The sequence below is a fragment of the Microcebus murinus genome, chromosome 7 (genome assembly GCF_040939455.1).
Source record: "Microcebus murinus isolate Inina chromosome 7, M.murinus_Inina_mat1.0, whole genome shotgun sequence".
Lineage (NCBI taxonomy): Eukaryota > Metazoa > Chordata > Mammalia > Primates > Cheirogaleidae > Microcebus > Microcebus murinus.
The window spans coordinates 73,535,829-73,562,500 of NC_134110.1; the positions used below are offsets into that span (position 1 = coordinate 73,535,829).

Genomic DNA, 26,672 nt, shown 5'->3' on the forward strand with positions numbered 1-26,672 from the left:
TCTGGGATAGTAGCTGTCACGATAGGGCAGATTAGAAGGGCTGCTCGTCTTCTTTACTGCTCTGGGATGAAATGCATGGGTTGTGCAGATCATGGGTTGTGCAGATATGCTGTGTAGCCACACCCATCACTAGGTCTTATTTTTGGGGTAGGGTTTATATTGCAAAAATGCTTAAAAATCCTGCTAGGGCTTATTTTATGGGTAGATCTTATTTTTGGGGAAAGACAGTACTACATTCCATTAGCCAAAGTCACAAGACCAGCCCAAATTCAAGGGGTAAAGAAATAAATCCCACTTTTTAATGGGAAGACTGCAAAGTCACATTGCCAAAGCATGGATCCAGAGAGAGGGGAAGGGCTGTGGTCATTTTTGCAATCTACCTCCCAGATAGGGTTATCAGATAAAATACAGGACACCCAGTTAATTAATAATTTTTTAGTACAGATATGCCCTGTACCATATTTGGGACATGCCTATACTAAAAAAAATAGTCATTGTTTATCTGAAATTCAAACTTAACTTGACATCCTGTATTTTTGTTTACTAAATCTGGCAACCCTATACAGATCATGTCAAAAATAAGCAAAACCTTTCTCTATCTAAAAGAAAGAGGACTCTGAACTAGAAATTACTTTTAAAGAGTACAGCTTCACCAAATATAGGATTAGAATGAGACAAAAGCTCTAAGTATACCCAAAGGAAAGGAGTAACTTGGCTCCCTCTCCATATTCTAGGGACCATTAATACTGGTATTAACCCTAAAATAATACATAAGAGGCTATTTCATTTCAATTGTATCAGATGGAAAATTGCTACATAGAACATCAGTAAGAGAAGAATCTGTACTTTTTGTAATTTGGGCCTGTTTTGTATTGACAATAATTCTTTTACCTTCCTAGGAGGAATTTTTTAAATCTTTAGAAGATGTTAATCATTATGCCGTTCTGGAATTTATTATACCTAATCAGAGCAAAGATACTTGAAATTCATGCTTTAAGTACCTTCCCCATACACTATAGTAAAATTTGATGTTTTCCTCTATGGGTTTTTATGACTGATTGTATTTTTCCTATTATAACTTTTGTGACTGAAAGTGATGGTGCAAAGGCCAAATAAATGTGCATCATTAAGCAATACAACCTGACATTTCTAGATAATAAATCCGTTGGGTGAGGAAAGGGAGTGATACCAGAAAGGTTACAGCCCCTTTCCCTGTCCCTTTACACCTCCCGCCATCTCTGCCCACTGCACACGATGATTCTGCTTCACATTTATAAGAAGCCTCTCTGCTGGGAATCCCAAGTGATACAGAATTCAGGACACAGTGCATGCAAAGGGCTATTAACCAGGCTTGTGATGCAGTTTCCTGCATCCAGCTTTAAATAAATCAAGCTCCATTGTTTACACTAGAATCAGCCTTGAAAGGGAATTTAGCGACTCCTACTCCAAGTCCCCATTTCGCAAAACACAAAACAAGATCCTTTGTCCAGCTTTACGGCACAGTCCATGATCACAGATATCACCCTGCTTTTCAAACTTGAAGATCATAAACGTAGCATCGGCCTGAAAAAGGATCAAACAAATACATTTGCCAAGATTTAATGGGTTTAAATGATGACCAAGTCCGCCATGTTAGGACCATGGTTATATTCCTAATCTGACAGGAAAGATTCAGATTTAGTGTGTCCTTCAGAAAGGACCTAATGACAGATTTCACTAAAATAGAAATGCGTGAAAGAGTAACATAGTTTGAATTTTGATATCTCATTTGTAAAAGTGAGCAAAGAGATTGAATTATGAAACAAAAGGGTTCTTACAAGCACACTATTCATCTCCCTACACTGACAATGTTCCTCAACCCACTCTACGTTCCTACTTTATTCCATTGACAATGCTGATTTCTTTGTCTAAAAGGCTCTTCTGCTTTCTCTACCTTATAAAATCCCCTGTAACCTTCAAATCCCAGATGCAATGCCAAACCATCCAAGAAGGTCTACCGGATCTTCCCACTGTCCTGACTGCTTCTCACATTGTAGAGAAAATCTCCCCATTCTAAGCTTCAATATTGTCTCATATAAACTAACTTCTATCTTTACATCTGCTCTCTCGCATACTTCATTGGTTCATTCTTTCAGTATCTATTTAGGGAGTGCCTATTAAATGCCAAGGTCTCTTCTAGACTCTGAGGATAAAGCAGTGAACAGACAAAAATCCCTGATTTCTTGGAACTTACATTTTAGTGGTGAAGGAAGACAAGAAGCAAATAAAACCTAAATGAAGAGAAATAGAAAATGCTGGAAAAAGAGGTACAATTTTATTTTATTTTTTTTTTGAGACAGAGTTTCACTCTGTTGCCTGGGCTAGAGTGCTGTGGCATCAGCCTAGCTCACAGCAACCTCAACCTCCTGAGCTCAAGCAATCCTCCCGCCTCAGCCTCCCGAGTAGCTGGGACTACAGGCATGCACCACCATGCCAAGCTAATTTTTTCTATATATTTTTAGTTGGCCAATTAATTTCTTTCTATTTTTAGTAGAGATGGGGTCTCGCTCTTGCTCAGGCTGGTCTTGAACTCCTGACCTTGAGCGATTCTCTCGCCTCGGCCTCCCAGAGTGCTAGGATTACAGGCGTGAGCCCACCATGCCCAGCCAAGAGGTACAATTTTAACTGAGGTGATCAGCGAAAGACTCACTAGGTGAAGGCCTGCAGGAGGTATGGGAGCAAGGCTCCCAAGTGACCAAGGGAGATGAGATTTCCACAAAGGGGCAATGGCAAGTGCAAAAGTCCTGAGCTAGAAGTATGCCAGGCATATTTAAGCAAGAGCAAGATAGCCCACGTGGTTGGAGCAAATGTCCAAGGCAAAGTACATTTTGAAAAGTAAGCAGCCAGAGGGGCCATATCACGAGAGAGTTGAAAAGTTGGTAAGATTAGTGGAGTGAAGGCACTGATGGAGATTCGTTAGAGTTGTGGAACCAGGAGTGAGCTGGAAAGTGGGTTGTTATTGGAAAATGGAATACTTGATCAGGGGGAGTTTGTTATCCATGATATGACTTTCAGACTATGGGCTGAGGTAGAGAACAAGATTATTCTAAGGAGGGACAGAGAGTCATCTATTCTAATGATAGGAATTTCAAAGTTGGAGGTTTTAAAGAGGAGGAGAAAGTTACCTGGAATCAGAAGGGAGGACCAGGGAGAGTACCTACTCAACCTCCAAGCCCAGTGGTAGATCAGGAAGAAGAAATGACCTCCACTTGAGAGGGCTGAAGAGGAAGCAACGTTCTTCAAGAGAGCCAGGTGAAGAGATTGTCTAGAAGCAGCATTGGAAGAGATTTTGCTAATGAATGACCCAGGGTGGAAGGGTTTGGGGCATTGGGGGAAAGTGGATGTGGAGTCAGGGTAGGGATTGTATGAAGGAGCCAGATAGGGGATGGAGTGAGGAAGCTAATGATCTGGGTTTCTCGTGAGCACTGATAGCAACAGTTCTGGAGTCATAAGACAGTGGTGGAGAGCAATGTTATGTTAGAAGGATGGGATGGAGGAGCATCTTTCCAGAAGCAGTGTCCAGGGGCCCCTCTTTCCTCATGACCATGGACTCCCAAAGGTATGACAAGGGCCAGGCTTACTCCAAATACAGTGGGCTCCCTCACCTCACTCACTCCTGTTTTGTTTTAGCATCATATCCCATCTCCTTTTCCATATTAGGTCATAACCTTTGAAGTTGGTAAGAATTCCTTACTCCTTACTCTTTAAATCCCTCTACTGATTGTCAGGAGGAAGCCACTCCACAAATATTTGTTCAATGAACAAGTGAATGCTTCTTCCTGGATGGAAGGGGTGGTTGAAAAAGACAAATTATTTCCTATTGTCTTTGCTCTGAGAACTCTCTAGAGCTCCCCAATTCCTGAAATTCTTCTCAGTCCAGTCCTAGAAGACCAGGTGCTGCTATAAAACCTGGCGCTTTGCGAGTCTACTGATGAAAAGACCAGAAATACAGCCCTCCTTATCCAAGCTATAAGAAGTCAACATTCTGCTTGTAATGATACTTGCCTCACTGATCATTTCTTTTACGGGAGGAAAGACTCAACAGCCAAGCCAAAGTGTGATTCTCCAAGAACAATGTAACCTGCTTTGATTTTTCTGGGGAATCTGGCCAAACACATAATGCTTGGCGACAAATGACAAGGGTGATGGTCTTCCTACCAGCAAGGGGTTGGCAGTCCTAGAGATCTGTTATCACAGATCTGTGAGCCAGACTCTGAACCATTAAGGAATTGATGAGATAAAGGCCTAACAGATGATTTGATATGGGAGCAGGCTTGAGGTAGGAAAAGCACAGCATTTGGGAACATCTAGAATTAGACACTGAGCAAGTGAACAAACAGCTGAGTCTCCACCAGAAGGTGAGCACCACCAGCTACCCCACCAGGGTGTCACCAAGGCAAAGCCATTAGTGGCCAGACCCAAGTTTGGAACTGTGTGGGCTTCTGAGCTCAGCTGTCTGCCCTAAAATGTAAGGTCCTCTATAGTTTTTCAGAAACACAAATATAATCACGTCATTCCTTTGCTTAAATCCATTTAGTGGCATCCTGTTACCTTTAGTCTAAGTTTGATTTCCCTTACCCACCGCAGGGAGCCCCAGGATGTAAGCCCCACCAGCCACTCACCTCAGCCCCCTGCTCTTCTTTTACCACTTCCCCTCTCACATTTCACATTCCAACAAACTCAAACCTCTTTCCACTTCTAAAACATTCAACTCCAAACTTGTTGCTGACCTGACACCTTCAGAAATACTTTTAACCTTCTTCATCTTCTAACTTTCAGGTCTTGGATTAAATGACCTATCCTCAGGTATGTGCTCCTTGCTTCCTACATGGGTTAGGTCTCTCTACCATATGTTATATCACACTCTGATTTCATGCCTCTGTAATGACTTGTTTAATGTTTTCTCTGTCCCTCTAGCATTATTTCTACAAAGGTCGCAACTGTTGCTGCCTTGGTCACCACTGCATTTGCAAAGCCCTGTCCAATGGCTACAACATACAGAGCAATTTAAAAATATATTTTTAAAGTTAGATGGATATACCATCCTGTTTAATGTGATTGATAAAATGTGAGTCCCATATATCTTGGGCCACCCTATCTATAAGCTGAGAATCTTCCCTTTACTGTGCCCAGAAAAGTATCTTGAACCCACTTAATATCTTTTCAATAAATAAATATCATAAAATAACATCCCCCAAATTGTTTAATTCAATAAAATATGGAATACAGGCCACCTAAAACACTATATTCTCTTTATTTCTAATTTTTCAATTGTTTTGATAATATGTAAAGAATAAAAATGAAAACAAGACACTACTGTGTTACATCAAGAAATAACTTTATCCAAAAGGAATCCAAATGGAATATATATTCAACATCAATTCATATATTAGTAACTTACACACATATTATCAAGTATAATATCCATAAAAGCACAAAATAGTCTCTCACAATTTCCACCAAATTTCTAGCTTTCCTTTTGTGTCGTTTCCATGATTATCAACTACACATATAAAGAGAGTAGGAGAGACTTACTGAAGGTGTCTTTCCAGGAAATTTACGAAATGAAAAAGGCAAACTATGCCAAAAGATAACATAAGTTGGGGTCCTGAATTTACTTTGGAAAGGCTGCCTAAGGCACTACCAAAGTGAACACTTGTAAATCCCTGACCAGTCTTTAAATTTTTATGGTCTTAAAATTTCAATTCTAACTATAAGGTAAGGTGACTAGGACAGTTGTTATATTTTCTCAGTACAGGCATACAGGAGAAATATTACGTCTATCCAGGGCACTGTCACTGCAACATATGTTTGCATTATATCTGAGTACATGAAGTATAAAAGTCAATTTGGCTAATTTTTCTTTAAATGCATTTTAAGAACAAATGGCACTTGAATAAATAGTGGCACAATAGGGAAAAGGACTATTTTAATATAAAACAATATTAAATCAGTATGTGATGGTGGTGAATGTTAAAATTTGTAAGAATTTTAGGTGCCTCAGCGCAGTAGGTAGCGCGTCAGTCTCATAAAATTTGTAAGAATTTTACAAACTGATAATTTAGAAATTATACATGCTTTTATTCAAAACTACAAAAGGGTACTAATTACCCTAATTTGCTGGAATCACAGTTCTTATGAATAACAGCATCTACTGATGATCCTGATCAAGAATTAATAATTTAAAAAAATTTTTTTACAACAAGCAACAATTCTGGTAAAATCAGAATATTCAAAATTATGAAGACCAACTCAAATTGACAGTGATGACTATTATTTGGCCAAACAATGAGTGTTCATGACCAGCAGTTCCCTGTACCCTGTACAGGTGACTTGGGTGCTGCTGAGAAGCTGGTGAATGAGACTGAGGAGTAGGCCTAACAGGTAGGGCTCTGGACCCTGCCCCAGCATTAAACAGAGAAGCTCCATTTCTGTTTTATCATATATTGAGAATATGTGTAAGTCATTTTTTTTAAAAGCGTCCTGTGCTTAAAAGGGAAAATTCTGAAAACCAGAACAACATTGCTATACTGTTTCCAAGCATACAAAGAGAACTTTGTAGGACAAAGGACATCTGAGACAACTGTGGCTCCAAATAATTAGAAGAATAATCAGTTTTCTTCTTCCTTATTGGTAATGTCAAAACTGACTAATGAGCCATACTATAGAGCAGGGGTCCTCAAACTTTTTAAACAGGGGGCCAGTTCACTGTCCCTCAGCCTGTTGGAGGGCCGGACTCTAGTTTAAAAAAAACTATGAACAAATTCCTATGCACACTGCATGTATCTTATTTTGAAGTAAAAAAACAAATGGGCAAAAACACCCACAAGTGGCCCACGGGCTGTAGTTTGAGGATACCTGCTATAGAGTAACAGACTACTAGTTAGGTACCTTCCAGTTAACAGCACAAATCCAGAGGCCAGGTAGCCAAGCAGGAAGGTGGGTAGGTAACTGCTCACCTGGGCTAAGCAACATGACAGCAGACAGGTCCCCTCTCAGCCTGACCTTGGCAATGAGAGTATTTCTGAGAAGCCAAAGCTGTTAGTAGCTGACAGCTCACTCACTTCCTTCTCACATGGCAGAGAACAAGAGACATGCGCTGTGGGACAGGTTTTCAATAAAAGTGAGAGGCATGTCAACATGGCACTGTGTGCATCTACTTAAGGATATGTTATAAACACACAATTTTAAATGTTAAATTACTGAAGATAAGTGGCCAATATATGGGTATGCATAGTACTTAGTACACAAGTCCTCAATAAAATGTTCTATTCTGGAAATGTAATGTTCACTAAGTAATATGTTGTAAAGGGTAACAGTCAGGAAAAAAAATTCTACTCTAAAAAAAGCATGTAAATTACACTGTATCTTAATGCAGCATTTAAAAAGGGTTTTGTTTGGTTTTTTCTCTTTTTAAGTTACAACAGGTTTTATGCTTAATATGATATATTCTCTACTTAGGAAATAGCACATTACTAAAACGTAAAATGTGATTTGATTAACAGATAACCTGTATCATTAGATTAAAAATCAGACCAAAATGCCACTTAAGAAAAGTAGAAAACATAAAAATGAAATCTGTACAAATCAATGTATGGGACCTTAGAAGGAAAATATAAAAACTTTTTTTTAGTAAGTAACATCTTTCATTAGTTAGAAAGAAATGGAATTCTGAATTTCACCTTATATGTCTGGTCCTCATAGCTTTCCTGGATAAAGTGGTCCTAACCATTTTAACAAATCTCAATTAAAATAATCTAATAAGGTAGAATCTGGAACATCTATCATCTATGCATCTATAGAATCCTGATTGTCACATTCAGTCAATGAAAAGAAAGGCTGAATCTGACTATGTTTACGGTTTTCCACAATGAAAATAAATTATCTAGAAAAGCAAATAAAAATGGCTTACTTACATGAGGTTTTTTTTTTTTACTTGATTGTACATTTAAAAAATTGAGTATGTGTTTTTCCTGCTCATTTAGTACTTTTCATGAAGTCCCATGTGAGTGCATGCTGTTTTATAAACTGTAGAATCTAAACTGCAGCAAAAATCAGATGTAATTAAAGGGAGGTTTTACTCCATGGAAAAGCAGTGAACACAGAGTTCCAGTAACAAATTCAACCTCATCTAATTTAAGAAGCTCTCATAATTAGGTATGGACATTGGCTTTATCATACACTATTAACCAAGTACAGCAACCTGCAAATCACATCATCCCAACAATTTTTCATTCCTAAGGACAAACATTTAAAAACATCATTTTCATCATATGAAAGTAAAAAACAACAATGACAAACTCAGCTTTTCCTACACTAGTTTCTAATCAAAATAGCCTCACTGCAATTACTGTAAATCACTAGTAATCACTGAATTGATTGAGCAAAGATGGACTTGGCACTATCACCCCAAAAAAGTACAAAAGAATGCTTTAAACAGATACAATCCATAGAAAACTAGATCTACATCACAAATGCTAGAGGTGAAGAGTACATAAAATGACAGATACACGATTCTGGATAAAAGGTAGCATTGCTCCACACAGCACAAAAGAATTCTATTGAAGTGGTCACAGTTCCTCTTATTTCGTAGCTGGGTTCTTGGGAGGAAGGAGTTTGTAGGTGTTGAAGTAGCCCACCACCTGCTGGGGAACTTCCGCCAACACACACTGAGCAAGTGCTTCTTTTGGAGCCTTGTGAAAAACAAAATCAAAACAACTTTATCAGCAACTGAATTTTTATTAGCTTGTTGAAAAAAGACTAGGGATACTTCAGAAGCCATTAAAAAGCAGTAATTCCCAATTCCTAGGCCTGTATCTTTTCTGAGGAACAGTCCACGAAATATGGAATAAGCTAAGTAACCAATGTTACTTACGATGGCTGTTATTATATTATCCCTGCTAACATTTACCAAGCCCTTTTTCAACTCCAGCATTTTAACGTTGGATGATATTTTGTTGTTGTTCTTTAACTTTTAAATGTGGGTCTTTCATTCACTTGGTATTACATTTTTTTTACTTTGTATTGTGAAATAATTATAGATTTACAGGAAGTTGAAAAAATAATACAGAGAGGTCCCATGTACTCTTTGCCCTGTTTTCTCCAAAGGTAACAGCTTTTGTAACTATAGTACAATATCAAAACCAGGCAACAGACATTGGTACAGTTCACAGACCTTATTCAGATTGCTAGTTTTACATGCACTTCACTGTATGTGTGGGTATAAAATTCTATACAATTTTGTTACACAGGGAGATCTGTGTAACCACCACCACAATCAAGATACAGAAGTACTTCATCACCACAAAGCTCTCTAACATTGCTGCTTTATAATCACACACACGCCCTCACTCCCTCCCATTGCTGGCAGGAACGTTAAATGGTATAGCCACTCTGGAAAAGTTTGACAGTTGCTTTAATAACATGCAACTACCATATGATCCAGAAATTATACTCATGGGTATTTAACCCAGAGAAATAAAAGCTTATTGTTTACATAAAAACCCATGCATAAATGTCTATATGCAGCTGTATTTATAATAGACAAAATGAGAAACAACTCAGATGTCCTTCAATGGGTGAATGGTTACACAAACTGGGGTACATCCATCCCATGGAATAGTACTCAACAATAAAAATGAATACATGCAACAACTTGCTGACTCTTGGGAGAATTAGGCTGAATAAAAATAAATACCAGTCCCAAAAGGTTACATACTACAGGATGATTCCATTTATGTAACATTCTTGATATGACAAAATGACAGAAATGGAGAACAAAGTAGTGGTTGCCAAGGGTTAAGGAAGAGATAGAGGTGGAAGGGAAATGGATGTGGCTATAACAGGGCAACATGGGATCCCTGTGGTGATGTGTCTTGATTATATCAATGTAAATATCCTGGTTATGATTCTGTTCCACAGTTTTTCAAGATGTTACCACTGAAGTAAATTATGTACAACAGTTTCCTGAGAAATTTTCATCAAACTAACTTCCAGCTTGATAAATTAAGCATATGCTTGTATAGAGCTTCTTTCTATTGCTATGAAGGTAAAGATAAAATATATTTTAAGATATTCAAAACAATGTCATTTTTGACAATTTATCATATAGACTGCAAGAAGCACACCGTATACGCCCAGAAGCAACACTCCAAATCCAATCAGAGCTCTCAAATGGAAAAAAGACAGTGTTGACACATTCTGTAACCCCACACCTACTCAACTTGCCTGGCTGTGGACAGGCAAAGTTCTGTGTTCAAACATCTTACCATATGAATAAGGAAGAATACTACTCACATTCTGGAACTGCCTGAAAGGCACAAACTGGACAATATCCCTGATGGCCACCTCTCCCGAAGGGGAACGAAGACTTCCACCATCGCCGTCCAGAAACTCCATGGCACTAAAGTCAGCACCTCCAACTCCAACGATGATGATGGACATGGGCAGCTTGGCAGCATTAACTATAGCTTGTCTGGTTTCATCAAGGTCTGTGATCACACCATCGGTAATGATCAAGAGCACAAAATATTGCTGCCAAAAGAAAAGAAATTATCTCCAATGAGCAAGTCAAACTCCCAAACAATAAAAGCTATGGTTAATGACAGCTCTAGCTTGATGAGTCATTCAGTCTCTATCTTGTTCATTTTCCTTGGCAGTCTCTACCCTGGATACCACCTGCATAAAATATTCTAAGATTCTCTGATGACAAGGAAATGGACTCTTACAAAAGCTACAGGTTCATTAAAAGTGCAGCAGACCACAAAATAGGGTTGGCAAAATAGACAGAAGCAAGGCATCTAAATGTCAAAGATTAACCTTTCAATAAGCATAGGAATAAACACTTTAATTTAACTGAACTATTAAATATGTCAAAGTATCAATCAAGGGAGCAAGTAACAACTTCATTCTCAAAAGAACAAATACAGAAGTAGAATTGTTTACCATGCTAAATTACGCTTTTTAAAACATGGGTATGCTTTAAGGGTCTCTTTCTCTACATTCAGTCATCTATGATAAAACTTTTCATAGTAGCAAAATGTTACATAGAGTTGTGACTCCATCTTTTGGGCTACTTAAGTCTAGAATGGAATAAAATGTATAATAGTAGCTAACATGTGCTGAATGTTGACCCAGGCACTCTTGACCCAGGCACTGTGCTCTTTATACGAATTATTATATTTAGCCCTTTCAACAACTGTATGAGGTAGTTTCCCTTACCTTACTTTTGAACATAATTAAAATAAGAGAGATTTGATGTCCAAAGTCCAACAGGTAAGGTTAGCTAATTCAAATCTCTTTAGTACAGTAAGTAATCTTATAATTGCAACTGATGTGCTGCCATCAAGCCTTAATTTGTTAAGTCTATTTCAAAAAGATAGCTAATAGCCTTTTTGGTAGGATCTTCAGAAAATCCATTCAAAAGAGACAGAAAAGATTCATGAAGGTAAGCATTGTTTTGTTGTTGTCTTATTCTTTTCTTTTGTTTTTTTTGAGACAGAGTCTTGCTCTGTCACCCTGGCTAGAGTGCAGCAACATCTTTACAGCTCACAGCAACCTCAAACTCCTGGGCTCAGGCAATAGTAGCTGGGGTACCAGGCATGCGCCACCACACCCATCTAATTCTCTATTTTTTGTAGAGGCAGGGTCTTGCTCTTGTTCAGGCTGGTCCCAGAGTGCTAGGATTACAGGTGTGAGCCACCACAGCTGACCAATTTTGTCTTATTCTTAATGATCATTAATTTAACAATAGATGTTACTCCCAAGCCAAGGATGACTATACCATGGTATCTTATCCTAACTCTGTATCAAAATAGACAAATCAATAGAAAAATGGCAACAGGAGCAAGTACCAACCCACATTCTTCCCACACGCTGGCCACAGAACACTTACAGAAGCTGTTTGCTGTTGTGTGGCTGCAGCAGCAAATCTGGCCACATGATTTATGATTGGAGAAAAATTAGTTGGTCCATAGAGTTTTATCTGAGGAAGACAGGCCCGGTACGCATCCACTATGCCTTGGATTCCTAGACCAAAAAAAGCAGTATTAAAAATTCTCAAGCACAATGTGTTTACTTACAATATGGGCTAATTTAATGATATCTATCAACATATAGAGTTTTAAATAGTCAAAAGTTCAGGAGTTCCTCTAAGCTATGTGTTACAAAACTCCATAGCTATGCTCCATTGCAAAAACCTATAAACTCTCCCTTCCCCAGTAAATGGCATTTATTCTCATCTCAGTCAAATTGTTCGTCTACAGTAGGACTGTTACATTTGTGCTTAATTTTGAAGTGTTTTGGGAACATGACTGATGGAAAAAGAACGACAAAAAAGGTGCTGTATCATACAACTGACGATAAAAGATAAGAAAAAGTTTCTGATAAAATAAAAAAAAAAAAAAAATAATAATAATCACATATATGGCCAGAGGTTCCACAACAGCCATAACAGATGGCTATAAACCTAGTATTAATCCTAGTTAATTAATTGATGTAAGTGTTTATTCAATAATTTAAAGGCTAAGCATAGTATTGTAGACTGTATTAGTTCCAAATATTCACTTCCAGGTTACTTATCCATTTTGCTATGGAAACACTAATGTGTTTGTTTATGGGCTATTGCCCAGGGCCTGCTGGAGGTAGGTTGAAAATTGGACAGGACCATTTGACTAGCTTTGAGCAATGCATGTGAATGAACATGACATCCCTGCCTAAGCAGATGTCTTCAGAACTACTGCCTGTCTGCGCCAGATCTCTTGCTCTTTCCCTCTGCCATGGGAACAGCACATCCCACGTGGGAGCTGCTCCTGCAGCCTCAGTCCCAATAGAAGAAACACAGAGCAGAGCTACAATCTAGCCACATGTAAAATGAGCAGGAAATAAATTGTTGTCATTATAAGCCACTGAGATTTAGCGATTGTTTATCCTAACCGCACAACCTAATGAAAGTTGACTGACATTGTTGGTAAAAGCACTGCCGATGAAAACTTGTATCCCATATATGCACCTGTTGAATTTGTCCTTAATGTCAGAGTGTTTAGGATGCAGGTAGGATACACTAGAAATCCTAAAGAATTCCCCCCAATACTTGCTGGGGTCATCACAGATATTTGCCACAAAAAAAACTTTTAATATAAACCAAAACAGGTGTTTTGCTTTAAAAATGTCCAATAGAACACAGGGCAACAAGGAAGAGAAACATACACAGTCATGTGTTGTTTAACAACAAGGACACGTTTTGAGAAATGTGTCATTAGGCAATTTCCTCATCGTGCAGTGTGGAACATCAGAGTGTAGTTACACAAACCTAGATGGTGCAGTCTACTACATATCTAAGCTATCTGATAGGTCCAGCCTATTGCTCCTAGACTACAAACCTGCACAGCCCATTACTGTACTGAATATTACAGGCAATTAACACAATGGAAATTTGTGTACCAAAATATATCTAAACATAGAAAAGGTATAATAGAAACATGTTATTACAATCTTATGGGACCACAGTCATAAACACGTTCCATCATTGATCAAAACATTGTAATCTGATGCATGACTGTCCTTGATCTAAAAGCTTCACAAGATCAACTCCCCCTTCTTAAAATTTAGCAGTTCCAATAAACTCCTCTTAGTTACTTTGAACTTAGAACCAAGTAGTCCTATAACCAACCTTTGAGAACATGACTCATTCATATGTGGAGGTGGTTTTACATGCTAAGGTGCATGGAACTAAGAGCCCAGTAGTAATAAAAATAATGTTAACATCTGCTGGAGCAGAATCTCACTGCAATGACAAATGCTGCAGAAAAATTGAGCCCATTACCAGAGCATTAATGTTTTCTTCCAACTCTATCATCTTAGCTTGCTTTTCAACCTGAAGGTATAAACAATTAATTTAATTTATTCACAAATATCAATAGCCTTCAATTCCTCAAACTAAAACTGAATTATGTCAAAATCCTTCCTTTGAATTAAAGAAACAGGTAGGACATGCTATTTCTAGGCAACTAAGTTCAATGATTAATTAGGCAAAGATATTAAATTTCTTTGCCTCAAAATAAGGCTCTGTATTTTTTTTCTGTAGAGTATCTCCTTTGTCTAAAACCACACAGATTCTTTTTCCAGACTGCAAACCAAAAATAAAAAAGCTGTGCATGGTGAGCAGCCCAAAGATGGGCTCATAAAATTCAGAGTAAATGAACTTTTAGAATGAATTATCACATGATATGTCATCCATATTTAATTATAAAAAATTCCAGAAATTATTCCAATTTCATCATAAGCATGAAGCACATTTCTTGAAAAGAATAATATTTCAAGTTTCAAATGGCCAAGGATAAAAGAAGTTACAACCATGGGACTCAACCCCACTGGGTCTGTGTGAAAAAAAAAAATAAAGAAGTAAAAGATTATATAAAAATTAAAAAAAAAATAAGTTACAACCAGCCACTGAAAGTGCCTCAAGGGAACACTGAATTAATATGGAAAAAGTGTTTTGGAAAAAAGGAGAAAACCCTAATGCAAACTACCCCCCCCAAAAAATGTTCATGCTCTTCCACCCTATGATCATTATTTAAAAGAAAAGGAAAGAACATCTTTAGAGAGCTATACATTTTATAATTGTTAGAAGGACCCTTTGCAGAAAATCAGCCTTTTGTCTAGAATTTTAAATTATGCCTCTGCCTGCACACCTAACTTTCCTCCTCTAAACTATTTAGTCTTATGTAATTTAGTGAGAGAGATGACATTTTAGGTTGATTGATCAATGTAGTAAAAAGGAGGAAGCACTTGAATATTTGAGGTGTAAAGAAAAAAGTGAAATAAAAGATGAATGTGTGCCTCCTGCCCTCTGCAGGAAAAGCTGCTATCGGTGCTCAATTCTTTGCTCTTTTCATCCACCCCATCTAGCACAGAACACTTTGTGAGCAACAAGTAATTAGATGCTGGGCACTTTTTTCTTTGTGCAGAGATACTGATACTTAGAAAAGCTTCAAAAGATCTGTCTGCTGAATTATTCTTTTTATTGAAGGTTTATTTTTAAATCAACTTGTACATGAACATACTTTTAATATGATAATTTTTATTGATTTACTCCCATGACTGAGAATTTCTTTGTTCTATTAAACCTCTGAAGGTAGAAGAATTTATCTCACAGCCTCCATCATCATAATACTGATTTGCCCCATAATTATCATTACCACCCAAACCACCAACCTAATGCAACTTTTCTACCTTATACAACAGAAAGTTAAATATGTAACAGAATGAAACCTAGAGATGAAATCTGACTAGTTTTAAACTAAGAGAATAAAACAAGTAACAAAGACTAGTCCGGTTTTAAATTTAAAGACTTCATGTTGTTTTTTTTTTAACTTACCGTTACAATAGGGATTGGATGAGTTAAAATTCATTGGAAATTCATGTGATACCTGTCAAAAATGAAAGTAGATTGATGAGGCCTGTGTTGCTTTTCCAGAAGGCAAAGCTTTAAAATGAAATTTCCTCTTACCTGCCACTGAGGAGGTATCTGAGCTCCAAAACCAAAAGCTGGAAACATCTTATCACTAAAAAGAAAATTTTTTAAAAAGTAAAATATTGTTTGTTCAAAATAAAAAGAGCTTTATCTTTACTCATAATAAAATTAATATGAACTAATTTAAAAAAAATCAGAATCTTAGAAAAGTATAAAGATAAAACAAAGATTACTTATAACTGCCAGAGAGATTCAACATTAGCATTTGACAACTCACATTCTAAATATTTTTGTGTGTATTGAGGAAGAAAAATGTTTCTCTATATATATTTTATAAAAGTGGAGTTAATATTCATGTTTCATAGCCTACTTTTTTCTACTTAAAGCTTGTGCATCACTTTACTGAACAATGTGTAAATAAATCCCTAAAATCATAAGTTTTTTCATTTGCTTACAGCAAACTCAGTTGGCAGCAAAATCTGATTTCAGCAGGGAAGAGGTTATTTATAGCCTTTATCCATGCCACTTAATATGAATATTTATATATTTGGCCACAGAAACACAGTACAAATGCTATAGATCATAAAACTCTCAAGTTTCTGTGGCAAAATGTATTTGCCAATATTTGGCTTCAAGCATTTAGGTACTGTGGACCCGAACATATAAAATACTGTGAATGGTTGCCGAGTATCCCACTGTATGGTTATTCTTCCCTCAATGTCAGATGGCCAATGTTCTGCCATTATAAAACACTGTAATGAACATATTAACTTTTCTATTAGGGCTACTCTTTTTATAATTATTCTTCATGGTTCTTTTTGCAGTGAAGAAAGAACCTTTACCATGTCTGAAATATTTTTCCCAGTTTGCAGTCCATCTTTAACTTTGTTTAAAGTGTATTTCTTTTCAGAGTTTTAAATATCAATGAATGTGAACACATTAAAAACTCTTTTGTGATTTCTTCTTTCCCTGTCTTTCCTGCCTTCTCTGTCTTACCTAAAGATCTTTCTCTCAATGCAAGCTTATACAAAAATTCACAAATATTTTCTCCTAGAGCTGTCAAGTTTGCTTTTGATATCAAATTTCTAATTCATCTGGAAAGTGTTTTGGAGTAGGATATGAACCAGAAACTGCTGCTCTCTACAATGTGGTCAGGGGACTAGGTTCTAGTCAAGGAGATGCAAGTAGAAGTGTATGGTCAGCCACTTCTGAATCATGCCCCTGGGAGGGAATGCACATGTGCTCCTAGGTCCCTTTCTTCTTTTCCCACTGGCTAGAGAAGACAAGAACCAGAGCAGCTGCTTTGGACCCAGGGCTGGAAGCTATGAATTAAGAATGGCAGAACTGCCCTATCAGTCCTAACTAAATATGCAACATGAAAGAGAAATAAAGCTCTATTTTATCAAAGCTACTTTGTTTTTGGGTGTCTGTTTCAGCAGTATGGCTCTAAATTCTAATTTATACAGAATAGTATCCTAACATACACAGATAGGTATGAGTCATGAATCCAAATTCAATTCTTGTTCAGTTTGACAGCTGTTACATCCCAAATTCACTTATACACGTGTGTCTATTTCTGGACTACTTGCTTGTTTCCACTGGTCATGTACTCATACTTTTAATTAAGATAACTTTAAAATAAGTTTAATATCTGCTAGAGAACATTTGCCTTCATTTTTTTTTCTTTTTTACTAGAAAATTTCTTGGCTAGTCTGATTCATTTTTCCTTCTAGAGAATTTTAATAATCATTTTGTCAGGGTTCCACTGCAATTTTGATAAAAATTGATTAATTCAGGGAGAAAATTTTACATCATCATTATGGCATCTGCCTGTCTAAAAATTGTAGTATACCTTTCCACTTGTTTAAATACAAGTTTCCTTCTCTGTCCTTCAGTACAATTTTGTAGTTTTCTTTACTAATGATCCTAGACTTTTTACTAAATTCATTTTCATTTTTCATTACATTATGAATTGCAACTTTTATCCACTATCATTATTTGAATTGGTTATTGCTGGTTAGTGAGAAATTGTTAATGTTTAATTTTATGCTGCATCTAACCACCTTTCTGAACTCACTACTATCTAATATTTATCAGCTGGTTTCTTTTAGATTTGCATTCATTCCTTACAAGATTGTTAGAATTTACGTATGAAATTGTCCTGGCTTGGTGCCTTTGCGAGGAGTGGCTCTTTGACTGGTACCTACCTGTTCTATTCCTTCCATGGTTCCTGGTCTATTCAGGTTTTCTGCCTCTTTGAGTCAACTTTGGTAATTTACAGCTTGCTAAAATATCATCCTTTAATCCAGATTTTTGGGTCAGTGCTACCAAAGTTTCCCTAAGTTTTGCTGAACTTTCAAAGAATCATCTCTTGATTTAATTTATAAGTCTGGTGGTTTTTCTTTAAACTTTCCAAATCATTACTATTAGAGCATGTCTCTGGAGCCCAACAACCCAGGCTCAATCCATCTCTGCCAGTTACCAGCTGAGTTACACTAGACAAGTTATATACCACCCTGTGCCTTAGTTTTCTCGTCTGTACAATGAAGATGAAAGTACCCATCTCATGGTGAAATATGAGGATTAGGTGAATATCACATAGAAAATGCTTTAAATTATCCCTGGTACATAATGGCTAACACATATATGGAATTCTATTATTATTATTATTATTCCTTTATTTTTTCTTCCTATTTTAATTTTATTTTGTTGCAAAACTAGTTCATTTATATATATCTAATTCTTCTTGTTGAAAAATAGAAGCATGTAAAGCCAGAAATTTTCCTCTGTAGAAACAGTATTACATATAGTCTTCTCATTGTCCTTTATTTCTAGATAGTCTATTTTTACACTTTGATTTCTTCTATGATCTAAGAACCACTTGAGTTTTTTTATTTCCATTTGGTAAATTTTCTTTAGCTATTCTTTTGTTATTAATTTCCAGGTGGCACTCTGAGAAAACAACCCTACATATTTTCTCCTTTTTATATAAGAATCCCATTATAATTGGGCTACTTTGAAATTTTTATTTTATTTCCAGCTATTTTTACTTGAAATACTTAATACTCTGCTATTAAACACGTCCATGGTTATATTTTTATTTTGGATTATAGTAAAAAGTGTTTTATAACGTTTTATTTATTTAATGACTTTTGCCTTAAAGTTTACTAGCCTGATATTAGAATTGCCACCTTTGCTTTAGATTTGTTTGCATTCGCCGGAAAATTTCACCTCTTTAAATGCTGCGACGGATTAATGAAAAGCTCCATCAATATGTAAGGGCTTTATCATTAAATATTAATAGGCAAGAACAAGTGAAAATTTATCCTGTGTTCTAATAGATCCAGAAAAAAAATACCAACATAGATTTTTTTCTTATTGTTTAGTAAATCTTCAAGAGGACCTATTTAAATATATTCAAAATTTAATCACTGAGAATCCACTCAGAATATTTTACAGCAATTAGATCAAGTTATCTTCAGCACTTGTTAAAAGTCACCATTAAAAATAATTTGACGAATGCCAAGAAAATAGGTAAAAAATAGTTTTTACTGGTAAGTACAAAACATGTCATCTGGACTTCAATCACATACAACTTATGCCTAATGAATAAATCCCAAGGAAACATGATCAAAGAAAAAACAGCCTTGCTGACATAGATCAGCTATTAAATAAGCAAGCTATACATAATATAGCTAATCACAGCAAGAGATTCAAGATCAAAGGTAAACACTAAGGTTGCCACAAAGAGAAAAATAGAAAACAATAAGGGAAATTTTAAGGAGAAAGATATTCCTCCCAGCACACTCAGCCTACCACCTATATCAGAGTTCTAGCCATCTGATGAGACAGGAACTGCCCTTTCTGTGGAGTTATGAAAACAAGCATTTTAGTTTTTCCAAAGTCATACTCACGCATCATAATCTTGAATGACCAGTCCCACAGACCAGATGGCAGTCAAATACTCATTAACACCATTGGGGCTGATGTAATGAAGGGAGTCTGGAGACCTTGGGTCACCATTGGAGCCAGTGAAGTCCACTCCCACCTGTCAAATAACAATCGCAGCCCTTACCAAGGAGAAGGCTTGATGTCCAGGAAAACTTCAGGAGAAGGGAGACAAACATTCATTCTGGAGCCTGCTACTGCCATTTCCTAACAAATACCCACCACTGTTTCCATAGACAATTAAATAGTTAAGGCCTGAACATGAAACAACCTGCTGTTCCTATTTTTCTAAATGTCTTAAATCATGAATTAACATACCAATTACCTAGACTTAGAGGCTGTTTTTTGTAAGTTTGTTTGACTGATGCTTTCTATTACTTAAATTACTTCAGGAGAACCACTAGTTTATATGTATATATCTGCTTTCTCTCAGGAAGAAGAGATCTCATCAACAAAGCTGAGAGTTTTGATAAACCTAGACAACCTGTCTGAGGTCTTTGAAGAGACCATGCTAAGCAGATTGTATAAATTTCATCACAAAGTCAGTCTGCAGTAAAAGAAAGAATACTGTAAAATGGAGAAAAAAGTAACATGTTACAAACTATGCTGAAAAATTCAGTGTGTTACTTACAGTAAAATTCAGCTGACATCCTCCCATGATATAGTCAAGAAATGTGCATTCTACTGTAATCTAAAAATAAAGAAAAAACTGTTAAAATTACAACTCTCCTACTATACAACAGAAACAAAAAGCTCTTGGCATATGTTTTTAAAAATTTGTAAATTGAATAGCACATGATAAAAACATGTGTAAATCATCCTTGCTTTCAAGTTTAAGGCATCTCTACCTTTAGATGTCATGAATGTATAATATTACTTCAAGATTATAGGAATGTTAACATTAGAATATTAATGGCCAAAGGTGAAATACACTCACTTTAAATTTTAAGAAATTAATAATGAGTCTAATATGTTGAGAACTTTAATAAGCACAGTAATTGAGATTTTCAAAAAAACAAAACAAAACAAAAAAAACCTCCACTTGTATACTGTAAGAAACCTGGCTTTTCTTCTCCACTCATAACATCTCATCTTAAGATTATGATCAGAATAAATACACTGGGTCAGGCCATTTCCTACTGGGCTGGGAAAATACTACAATGCCTTTATATTTCCTAAGATAATGAAAAACTTTAATTTTCCTTGTCCTTTGCTAATACATTGTCAAACCTTGGAAGCAAGTTACTTGAAAGATATCTTTACTATTTCCAACTCTATTCTTTTTCCTAAAAGTGACCAGATGTTCACGGGATTTTCAACTGCCTAAAATTCAATTATTTGTTTGATATAAACCATACTGATCAAAGAACTTGAAATATAATCTCATTACATTATAAGTAGCCAAGGCCCACTAACCTCACAGTGTTTCACAACGATAACACCTGAATTCTTATAGCTTTTTTTCTTCTGCCTCTTTTTTTCATTTATGCATTCAAATTCAATCTGTAGAAAAAGGTGACAAAATGTTTCTTTTTATTAGCAATCATAGAAATGCCAATGCAAATTCAAATAAATTACTTTTCTCTTGGAATCAAACCACCTACTGATATAAGTCTGTAGCAAAATACAACTCAGAAACAATTACATAATACATTAAGTATATGGATTATTTATCAGTTAAATTACTACCAATTAAGGCACTACCAATTAAGGCAATTAAGAATCACATATTATTTAAAATAGTTCTCAAGAACAAACATTACCTCTGTAGGTAATTTCCCTGCAATGCTACAAGTAATAATCTTTATCCTTTATAATAAAGGAAATATAATATTACCCCTAGCTATTATCAACACAAAGAACAAAAATATGGCTTTTAGGAAAGAGGGGAAATAACCCAACATCATAAAACAAATATATGAAAGCCCAATCCTATGGTAAAATACGCAGCAAAGACCATCTCTTTCCACTGGGAATATGTGTTAGAAATAGATCCAATTTCTAATACATTCTCCTTTATAGTCCCTTCCCCCAAACAGAATGATCTTCCTTCCACCTCCTATCCACCTATCCATCCTTAAGGCTTGGTCTCACATTGTTCTTCTCTGTAATTTCCACCACTGTTCTAGTCTTCTCTGATCTTCATTCATCTCCTTAAACTTCTATAACCATATAAAATTTAGCTACATACTCTGTATTATTCTCAATTGTTTCATTTAATTTTTATTTCACAGCTAGGGTATAATCACCTCCAAGTTATACCTTCAAATTCTCACTGTCTTGCCTAATAATACCATAAGAGGCATCCAATAAGCTACCTCTTCTAGTTAACAGAAAGCCACTTATATACTTAGTCATTACTAATTCTCTAAGAGTCAAGCATTGAAAAATACATTTGATACAATCATGCAAAACAGAATTATGTTAAACAAATTCCTTGGTGGTTCAGGATCTTGCCAGAGTTTTGGTCATAATCTGAAATATTAATTATTAAGTATTAGAAATACATAAATGCCCTAAACACAATTCTCACTGAAAAAAGGCTACGTTACTTCATTCATTCACACTTTCAGGTTCAATAAGTACTCCTTTGTTCTGCTTAAGCCTGTGTATCAATGGTTCTCAGGCCTGCCCCCAGCTTTCAGACTCCATGTGGGAGGGGTGGGGTCCTTCTACTGCAGCACCAGAAGAGTACACTGAGGCCAACTGCCTTATGTTGGCTGCCAGATGGACCTGCTGTCCATGGGGGACCAATGTCTACTATTGAAGCTGATCCTACTCTGTTTCTTCTGCAAGTGAGTAAAGTATTGCTCCCTCCAGTGCTTGATTGTATGGTGTTTGTGTTGGTGACTCCAATTCCAAGACACAGTAGACAAAACTGTTTGGACTTCTATTTGTAGTAACTGACATTGTGATGATCTTTGCTTTGACCTCTATGTAGTTGGGGTCCTTACCTGGCATTGGTAACCATTACATGGTGTTCTGCTCAATAAAACTCATATCCCAAATATGAATTCTGGATTATGCGATTATTAAATATTTCAGAGCATTATGTGATACAGAGTAAAAACACGGTAAACCATTTGCTATGCCAAGGGAAAAAAATGAAATACCGTAATAAATATATAGCCAAACTATAAGGAATATGCAAATGCAAAGATGTAACTTACAGGTGAATTTCTGGAGGCATCTTTCAGTTTTGTCATGGTGGTTTGAAATGTTCCAATGAGATCATGTGACCCATCATTGTCATAATCATAACACTCTACCTGAAATTAAGTATAACAAAAATACATAAACTTTATTAAATAAGTATAATAAAATATATAAACATCAATGTAATTTTATTTCAAAGTGCTGACTGCAATAAATGTAACCTATGAAGAAGTGCCATTTTAATTAAAAGAAGTGAAAATGTTTAATATGCAGTCCCTACTTGGAAAAGTAGGAATTAACTTCCTAGAGTAACAATAGTGAAACACTTTTGAACCCAAACTATCCTTAGAATGGGGCTCTAAGATAGATCACAGGCAGATGAAAAACACAAATACTACTTAAATTCCACATTAAGCAGTTTCTAGCTCCTCTATTACGTCCTCTACAAATGCTGATAAAGGACAAAATGAAATTATAGCTTCTTTCTCATCCGCTTCTTTACCTCGTTAGCACTAGGCCAGGGCTAAAATCCATTGTCTAGAGAAAGGAAGGAAGTCAATATCCTAGGTGGCTAAAAATTATATAATCAAATACTAGATAATTTAGATTTATGGAAAATATATTTCATTAGCTACAGTGTGGTGAAGCTAGGTTTGTATTAAAAGTTAAATATGATAAAGTCAGATTTGCATCATTCTGAGGATCCCAACTCATACAATGAAATGGACAATTCCAAGGCAAGAGTACTCAGTCCACTGAGGAAGTATCTATACAGGGTTATATTTACTCTATTTCCATGTAAGACAGGGTGAGTTCTAGTCTTACAATGCTCCCTCTCTGAAAGCAGAAAGAAGAGAGGTGAGAGTATTTAATTTACATGTAGTTTTGTGCCAGGTTGACAGAAGTAACCAAAAAGTAAATATGCACTAGAATACTAGAATATTCTTTGCAGTGGGAAAAATAAGGTGGCGTGAATTATTAGCAAGCAGAGGTCTTCAAGGGAACTTGCAAACTGGCCATAATAACTGTGTACATTCAACACCAATGTTTTTAGAGTATTTTATAATTTCAAAACAGATTATTTCATTTCTGCAAACATTCATGATGTGCTGTGTGCATATTCTCTTAATAGCATTGTGAGGTACAGAGGGTGAGAATTCTGTTATTATTATTCCCATTTTGCAGAACTAAAACTTGGAGGAATTAAATATAAAGTCTTAGAAGACAAGATGCCTTGTGTGGTAACCAACATAGGTAAAGTGAAGATATGCTAGGACACTTGAATCCTTCTATAGCCTGTGCTTTAAAATGAAAGCTTGTGACCGAGAAGCAATTTACATTTACCCTTAGCCAAAAAAGAGCTTCATCTTGCTATTATCCTTCACAAAGTGATATTAATCATCAAGTTAAAATGCTCAAGATTTTATATATATACTTGGCGAAGTAATTGTTTTTCTCCTTGGTTCTATGAATTGAGTGCTTACCATAACTGGAAGTCTTAAATTCCTTACTTGTGTTTTCATTCTTCTTCAGGAAGACTAAAAATCAATCAATCAATCAAAATAGCCAAAATCTAGAATTGCAATTTTGAGTTAACAGTAAGGTATTTTATTTGGGCCAGGTGTGGTAATCCCAGCACTTTGGGAGGCTAAGGCAGGAGAATCACTTGAGGCCAGGAATACAAGATCAGCCTGGGCAACAGAGTGAGACCCCATCTCCACAAACAATTTAAAAAATAGCCAGGTACGCTGGTGTGTGCCTATAGGCCCAGCTGCTCAGGAGACTGAGGCAGGAGGATTGCTTGAGCCCAGGAGCTGAAGGTTGTTGCAATGAGCTATGATCATGCCACTGTACTCCAGCCTGGACAACAGCACGAGACCCTCTCACAAAAAAAAAAAAAAAAAAAAAAGAAGGGAAGGAAGGAAGGAAAAAAGGAAGGGAGGTAGGGAGGAAGGAAAGAAGGAAAGGAAAGAAAAAACAAAAAAAGAAATGCTTTGCAGGCACTTTGGTCACTGACCAAGTCTGACAGTTTGACTCTTGCCCTACATTTTCAATATCCAATTCTTAACCCAAAAGCCTTTTATCTGACTCTTTAGTGTATCTAAGGAAAAGAAAGTTAATAATTTTAATAATTTTTTCCAGAGGAAATAAAACTTAGATAAGGTGGAAAACAAACTTTCTTAATATTTTCATGAGTTCATGTTTTTTTTTTAACAGACATTTTTCAGTTATGGAAATCAGAACTTTATAATTTAGGAAATAACTTTGCATTCATGGAATACCAATTTGTATCTACAAGATTAAGTCTTGGTAAGGCCAAGATTTTATTTAAACAAAGCTTATAAATAGGGCTAAAACTGTTCATATGTTTAGGCTGACTGAAACTTTAGGAAATGTAAAAAATACTTTTAAACTAAAAGTTCTGATTATTCACTATAATAAATATAGAATAGCCCCTTTTGTCCCCTTAAAGGTAGATATGATATTTATAATACTGGCATATGTCCAGGTACAGTTTGAGATAAGAAGATTTATATTATTTAATTTCTCTCTTCTCAAGAATTCAAAGACTAGTATTACTGGTTGTTTAAACAACAGTATGCACAATAATGTTATGTATTCTGTTATGCATAACAGTATGCATAATAACGTATGCATGTGCATATGTATATATAAATGTATAATAAATGTATACATATACATTTAACAGCTATACAAAATACACCTATACATATACAGATACATAATGCATATACATAATATACATATAATGTATACTGTGCATATGCATAATAAATGAGGGCTCTCTGGAAAGTATCCAGCCATGGTTAATATAATAAATGTCTCTATTTTTCATAGTATATGGCTGGATACTTTCCGGACAGCCCTTGTGTATGCATAATAAATAATAAATGTATGTATATATACATATGTTCATATGTATATATGTAAAAGAATACACACACCACACAGTACTACATTCACTAAGGCATTCCCATTTTAGGCAGGGTAGCAACATGCATAATTATTTCTCTTATTCACCTGATCTTATGGAAATAACACATGCTAGAGTAATAACATATTATATAGCAAAGAAACTAGCAAGGATTCTGACTCTATTCTCTGCCCTTTACTCTTTACGATGCCTGTAAGCAACTGTCAAACAGTAACAGAATCACAAATGTATGACTTTCTGATATTGCAAAAAAAACATAGAACTGAGTGAAATAAAGTCAGTAATGACATGTCAAACCAAGTTATGTATAGTTAAAAACAAACCAAGAAACTTTGAAGAATGAAAGACATTTACCAGAGGAAAACTCAGAAAATCAATTTACTTACTATAATAAAATAGCCCTGTAAGCATGCCACTGTGAGCAAAAAAGTTTAAAACATTGTTTTATTGTTAACATATCATTACAAACAATCAAATAGTTATGGCTTAGGCATTTTTTCCCCCAGACATTGCTGCCTTCTCACATGTAATGATGCTTACTGTTTTTAATGAGAAAAGCAAAAGTTACGGATTTGGTATTATAATAATAAAAACTACTTTTTTTTGGCTGGGTGCGGTGGCTAACGCCTGTAATCCTAGCACTCTGGGAGGCTGAGGCGGGTGGATCCTTTGAGCTCAGGAGTTCGAGACCAGCCTGAGCAAAAGCGAGACCCCGTCTCTACTAAAAATAGAAAGAAATTACTCGGACAGCTAAAAATATGTAGAAAAATTTAGCCGGGCACGGTGGCACATGCCTGTAGTCTCAGCTACTCGGGCAGCTGAGACAGAAGGATCGCTTGAGCCCAGGAGTTTGAGGTTGCTGTGAGCTAAGCTGATGCCATGGCATGTAGCCCGGGCAACAAAGTGAGATTCTGTCTCAAAAAAACCCCTAATTTTTATAGCTAGTTTTCCACTATTTATTTTGGACCTATATTTTTCAATGTTGTTTAAAATACCATACAAATCATACCTACATGGGATTTTTAAAGTTCTCTACAAACTGGGAACAATGTTTAAGGATTTCAGAAATGAAGTGGTTTTCAATAATAATGGCGCCTATTT

At 36.0% G+C, this 26,672-nt stretch overlaps 1 protein-coding gene across 1 annotated transcript in view; it reads right to left on the reverse strand.

Annotated features, from left to right (window-relative positions):
• Positions 1-6,374: 6,374 nt before the first annotated feature.
• CPNE3 (copine 3) overlaps positions 6,375-26,672 on the reverse strand; it is a 44,722-nt gene continuing 24,424 nt past the window's right edge. The window contains exons 8-16 of the mRNA XM_076005176.1: positions 22,630-22,728; positions 20,876-20,962; positions 20,091-20,150; positions 19,426-19,559; positions 15,548-15,602; positions 15,416-15,467; positions 11,933-12,066; positions 10,336-10,572; positions 6,375-8,732 (exon numbers count right to left, since the gene is read on the reverse strand). Of these exons, the coding sequence (XP_075861291.1) occupies positions 8,622-8,732; positions 10,336-10,572; positions 11,933-12,066; positions 15,416-15,467; positions 15,548-15,602; positions 19,426-19,559; positions 20,091-20,150; positions 20,876-20,962; positions 22,630-22,728 (969 nt within the window). The 3' untranslated portion in view covers positions 6,375-8,621. The remainder of the gene's footprint in view (positions 8,733-10,335; positions 10,573-11,932; positions 12,067-15,415; positions 15,468-15,547; positions 15,603-19,425; positions 19,560-20,090; positions 20,151-20,875; positions 20,963-22,629; positions 22,729-26,672) is intronic.